Below are 6000 nucleotides of genomic sequence, written 5' to 3' on the forward strand. Positions count from 1 at the left end.
AATTCTCCAATCTAAACGCTGGATAATATGTTTTCTTGTTCCCTACTGCCTGCTTCCTCTTGCGTCCATTATTTGTCGGCACCGGCCGGAGACAAACAATAAAAGTCATTTGGATTCATGCCTTTGTTATTTTCAAATTACAAAAATTTGTGACTATTGTCAAGTCAATAATATATGATTCCAATAATTGTTTTTTTTTTTTTTTCACTGTCTTAAATTAAATGATTGAGGTTTTCTTTTTCTTTTTAATTTTTTTTTTCAAATTGACACACACTACACGAAACTCAAACCCAAGACTTATATCTTAATAAGGCTGCCTACCAATAATCAGTAGAACTTGACCTTAATCTCTAAGTAATTGAGTTTATATGCACTTTTACCAATTAATATTTGGCCGTATTTTTACTAATTTATTGAAGGGATTATTGAAAACTGTGTGTTCTATCTATCCAAAAAAATTCTTCTATTATCTATTGGTTGAACGAATCATATGTACTGTACTTATAAGTTGGATGTCATTGTTACACCTAACAAATGAATTAAAAAATTATATGGACACAAAAAAGATGACCAATCTAACCCAACACAAGTCTTATTTTATTGAAAATCTTTGAATGTAAAACAAAATATTTTTAATCATATGTTAACTAAAAACGGTTTATCGTCTACGTAATCTAATCATATTAGAACTCATCTAAAATTATAATAATCTTTCTTTCGCTTTATTAGGTCATAATAACCTTAATCAGTCCACTTGCAATCTCAATCCAAAGCGTGAGAAGCTGCATCTTCCTTTGCTTGTGGGTACAAGCGACCTCCCTTCCTGGAAGTTGGACTCGGAGCGTGTGTCGATTTTTAATTGGACAGTTTCTCCAAAATGGCCCACGACAGTCTGTCACCTTTTGGGTCCAAAAATCCAATTAAGGTTAACCCAATAATTACCGGGTCACCGACCCCAGCAAACTCGCTTGTTCGCTCGGACTCGCTCAGAAAACTCACTGACCCGCGCAGGTACCCAAACCTTTCTGGAATTTGAAGTCACGACAAAAGCCAATCACACAACAAAGTCACGCCAAGTCACCAACGCAGTTCTCCCACATGTCACTCCAAAGCTATCCTCTTGCCTCCACGTGTACTCTTCATCAATGAGAATCAAAATTATTCATCAACTTCAATATCCAATAGAGATTAAGGTCCCGTTTGGATCAAAGTACTGTAGTTTAGTGAAAAAAATTATAATTATCAAATAAAAATTAATAATATATAATAAATATAAATTTTTAAAAATAATTTTGATAAATTATTAAAAAAATAATATATTTTTTTATTATATAAGTAAAAAATCATATCAATATATTTTACAAGATACAACAATTAGTGTTTACCAAAACTATAACTGCCCAACTTCAATTTTAAATACACCATAAGTTGTAATCGTAATACATATTTAATTATAAAATTATATAATTGAACTTTCTCATATTTTACTGAAAAAATAATGGTATACTATAGATACTAGTGTAATTTTTAAAAGCTAATTATTATTTTTACATTAATTCACCATCTAATTTCTAGGCATTAGTGTTATATGAAAAATGTTGGTTTGTTAGCGTAATATATCAAAAATGAATTATAATATAAGGACCTCTCTAAGTTACGTTAAATTTAACATACAATCAGTGATATTACTAGCTGACCAATAAATACATGCCACGTATACATAATAATGATAAAATAGAACTGATTTAAACGGTTGGAGGCCAGTCACTTAAAAAAAAGTCAGCACAGGAGACTAGCTTCTACAGCCGGTTGTCTCTGCTATCACTGTTCTGGTATCACCAATGACTCAATCCTTCCCATTGAGTTAGAATCCAGATTTTTGCAAGCTCAAATCCTTCCCTGCTACTGCTAAAACCAAAACCCACGTCAATGATAATCATCATCATTACATTGAAAAATGAACACAATCTCTTCATCATCATCATTCAAATCCAACTTCAAAGTAAGAGTTTTTATTCGATTACAAATAAAACCCAGATGGGAAATCCAACTTGGAGACTGCAAAATCAGTTTCTAGTTGTGATTCTTCTCCTCCCTTGGCCATTTTCTTCGAGTCCAAATAGAACCCATCAAGAAATCGATTCTAAAGAAAATTCTAGATATGGGTATGTTTTTGCTTTTGTTCCTATTGTCGTTGTTTCCTCGAAATCAAAGTTGAAGTCGAAATCTAAGTTATTTTCTTCGCTGTTGAGTTCTCCGAGTTCATGGATGGATTCACCTTCTTCTCTGCCGTTTCTGCCAGGGAGAAAGGGCTGTTTTTAATGTTCTCCAAAGAGTGCTTCGAAGAAAAAGAGCAGGGAAAGTCCAATTCCTGGTGATGATCTTGATGGGGGTATAAAGAACGATGAGTTCTTGTCGGATTTGAGTACTTTTTTTTGTTAAATAGTAGGAAAAGATAATGCAGAAGACATTGAAGGAGAAAGAAAATGGGCGGAGAAGACTATCAAATGGGCAAACCAATTTAGTCAGTTTCCCGTCCATACAACTTTTGGACAAATTAAACATCAACCGTTAGATTAGATTTTAACACTTTGAGTGGCCAAGATTTTTCAGATTGTATGTTACATTAAACGTAACTTAGGGATTGCCATAATATTAATAAACCCGAAAAAATCGTAAAATGCCGCATTTTAAAAATAAAAATAAATGGCTGCTTTGGTTACAGGACGGTGCTTGTGCCTAACAATTTGCACGCTTTGCTTTGTGACTTCATCCATAATCATCATCATCCTGCTTGTCACGCCAAAAAATGCCCCTCAGCCACGTCTCCTTCAAAACCCACGGTAACGACACCGTTTTTAACAGTGGCAAGAATTGTAAAAACGACTGACCATCAAACGTTAAAGAAAATACGAATCAAGGTTTTATTTAATATCGTTAATTGAAATCAGAGTTGTTGCCTTTTGCTTTGTCTCTCCTCTCTCATCTACCAGTCTTCACCTCTTTAATTTTTGTTTGTCCTCTATTATTTTCTCCCCGATTTTCTCAGTGACCTAACGGGGATTGGAAGCATTATCCTTTTTTTTTTTGGTTCTTATTATTCTCAATGACTTATTATGAGGATGATGAGGTGGTGCCGGAGTTAACGCTGAGAATAGACATTGATGAAAATAATAATAATAATAAAGGGGACTACTTGAAATTGAGAGAATATGAAGAGGGGGAGCCTGGTTCACCAAGAAGATGGAGTTGCGGGAAAGTATGGTACTGGGTCAAGTTAGCTTTTTTTCTAACTTCTGTAGGTTTATTGGCTGCCGTTTTTATCAAATGGGTTGGTCCTTTTTTCATGGATAAGGTCAGTTTGTTTATAATTTTTTCAAAACTTTATGTGTGCATGTGATTGTGTATGTATTTGGGATTCTTTGCTTGTTAAAATTTTGCGCTTAAGCTTATTATTATTTTTAATGAATTTCATCTTTCTTTTTTCTTGCGGGTTTTGTATTGCTATCAGTTTATTGATTTTGTTTTGGATTATTCCTGTGTTTCGTATTCTGGATTGATAATTTTCTCTGAATTTTGAAATTCATTAGGTTACATAATTTATATGCGAGTATAGTTATTATGTTTTGAACCATCGGTTATGTTAGGTTTCATGGTATTGTTTTGCCAATTTTATTAACACAGTCAGTTTCTAATTAATTGGAAGGAGTTTGTGGCTTTTATGATGTCTATGTATCACCAGAATTGAGTGGTTTTGTTTTTGTGGGTTTTAGGCATATCTATATACTGAGGTTTTCGGCTTTGTTTTCCGATGGTTGGACCTTTCTTCAAGGTTATAATTATCATTACTGGACACTCATGCTATTGCAGTTAGGAATTAGGTTGTATGTATCTTGTTAGGTCAACTGTGTTTTGTTCTGTGTTTAATTAGAGTTTCAGAAAAATGTGGTTTAGTTATGTGGCAATTACTGTGATAGTGGGCTTGGTATTGTTAACTTTTGACTCTACTGTCGGTCTATTTTCTTCTTCTCAACCCCTTTCAGAGGCTGCATGTTGATTCACAATTTTTGAGGCTCCTGGGTACTTTTGCCTTGTGCACTGAATATTCTGTATTCTATTTGTTTTCCATTAAAGCATGGTGTTCTGGTCTATGTTCCACGAAAGCAGGGTGTTCTGGTTTATGTTCCCTATTAATGCTTGTAGTATTGATGGTTGCTGCTGTTGTTTTGAGTTTTGAGTATTGACCTAAATGAATTAATATGACATGGTGTGAACTGGGTAGCAATGTGGGACTTTAGTAGTAATGGGTTCATATCATATGTTAGAGATGTGAATCAATATGGTAATTTTTTTAAATGTACTAAACTTTTACTGAGAGTAGTAGCTAATTTTTGTGTAAAAGTAAAACCAGGAATGTTGGTAGACTACATAATTGATGCAGCCATCAGGGTGGACGTGGGACTTTTTACTAGCTTGGATATATGTGGTTTTGTTTGGAATTGTGATGTAATTATGCATTACAGTTATCTCAGCTGGTTGAGAAATATATCCTTGTTAGAACTTGTTTTGATGTCAACCTTATACTTTTCTTAATCGTAGTTTGTTTACTTAAGCCAGTTGATGATCATATGCTCGCTTAATAATTATAGGACATGGTTGGTGAAAATTATGGGATTGACATTCATGAACTGTGGCTGAAATATTTGAATCCATTTTTCCTTGGACTGACATATTATACTTATACCAGCAGGAAAATGCTACAACATAGTTAATATCTTGTGTAGTATATATGTGCATCAGTTGATGTTTTCCTTTGGGACTCTACCTAATCTGACTGCCAAACTTTTCAGGAGGTTATCCCAATAATAAACTGGGAGACAACAACGTTTAGTACCCCAGTGCTGGCTGTTCTGGTTTTTGCTTCAGTGGCATTATTCCCCACCTTACTTTTACCATCTTCACCCTCTATGTGGGTGGCTGGGATGACATTTGGTTATGGCTTTGGATTTCTACTAATTATGTCAGCTGTTGCTGTGGGCATATCACTTCCGTATTTCATTGGTTCTCACTTCCTTCATAGAATTCAAGTATGTATCATTGCCAAAATTGATTTGTGAATTATTTGTTTGCAAAACTCTTTATTTCTATCTGAACCAATTTTTGATCCTTACGTAGGGTTGGTTAGAGAAGTATCCAAAGAAAGCTGCTATCCTAAGAGCTGCTGGTGAAGGAAACTGGTTTCATCAGTTCCGTACTGTAGCCTTGATCAGGATTTCTCCTTTCCCATATATTATATATAATTACTGTGCTGTGGCGACGCATGTTAAGTATGGTCCATACTTCTTGGGTTCATTGGTCGGGATGGTCCCTGAAATTTTCGTTACAATATACACGTATGTATTCGGTCTTCCCATCTTATTTACATAATCTGCCCCGTTCAGTTTTTGTTTTGAAAACATTTTCTTATTCTCTTACCCTGTTGCATAGTACGACATGCATGTAGACAAATCTCAGACAAATAGATTCATGCATAAAAGCTCCATGCGAGTACTGTTTCTTGCTGCATTGACTAGGCTTGTCATAACCATGTTCCATGTTTGAACTTCTATGCTGATCCTCAGAAAGATATAATATTTTCATATTAAAGACAATTTGTTGCCTGATGCTTGTTTATCGCCATGTTCAATCCAAATTCGGTTCTTGTTCTAAATTGTTGGCTGATTTATTGAACCTCCATGTCAACCTGTGGAACAGGTAACATGTTTTCTTATTAAAGTCATTTTTTTAAATGCTGGTTTGGTGGTGTATTCAATCAATCTGCAAGCAGTTGCAATCTTTTTCTTATGTCCATGCAGCGTCCTAAGAAAGCCTTTCATTAAGTCAAAACTTTGATTGCTATTGCCTATACTTGTATCAGTGCATGCATACCCAATTCATTCTAGAAACCAAATTGACCTTTTAGGAGACGCACATGGAAACTGCCCTGGACAGTGAAATTGC

General features: G+C 34.6%; 1 protein-coding gene across 2 annotated transcripts in view; it reads left to right on the plus strand.

Moving 5' to 3' along the window:
• The first annotated feature begins 1712 nt into the window (after positions 1-1712).
• LOC18047914 (transmembrane protein 64) overlaps positions 1713-6000 on the plus strand; it is a 5219-nt gene continuing 931 nt past the window's right edge. Inside the window, exons 1-3 of one of the 2 annotated variants that reach the window (XM_024188727.1) lie at positions 1713-3355; positions 4851-5087; positions 5176-5393. In XM_024188727.1, coding sequence (XP_024044495.1) covers positions 3107-3355; positions 4851-5087; positions 5176-5393 — 704 coding nt within the window. In that variant the 5' untranslated portion in view covers positions 1713-3106. The remainder of the gene's footprint in view (positions 3356-4850; positions 5088-5175; positions 5394-6000) is intronic. The other variant, XM_006440390.2, reaches the window with a different exon arrangement.

This window comes from Citrus clementina, unplaced genomic scaffold (assembly GCF_000493195.1).
Source record: "Citrus clementina cultivar Clemenules unplaced genomic scaffold, Citrus_clementina_v1.0 scaffold_3, whole genome shotgun sequence".
NCBI lineage: Eukaryota > Viridiplantae > Streptophyta > Magnoliopsida > Sapindales > Rutaceae > Citrus > Citrus x clementina.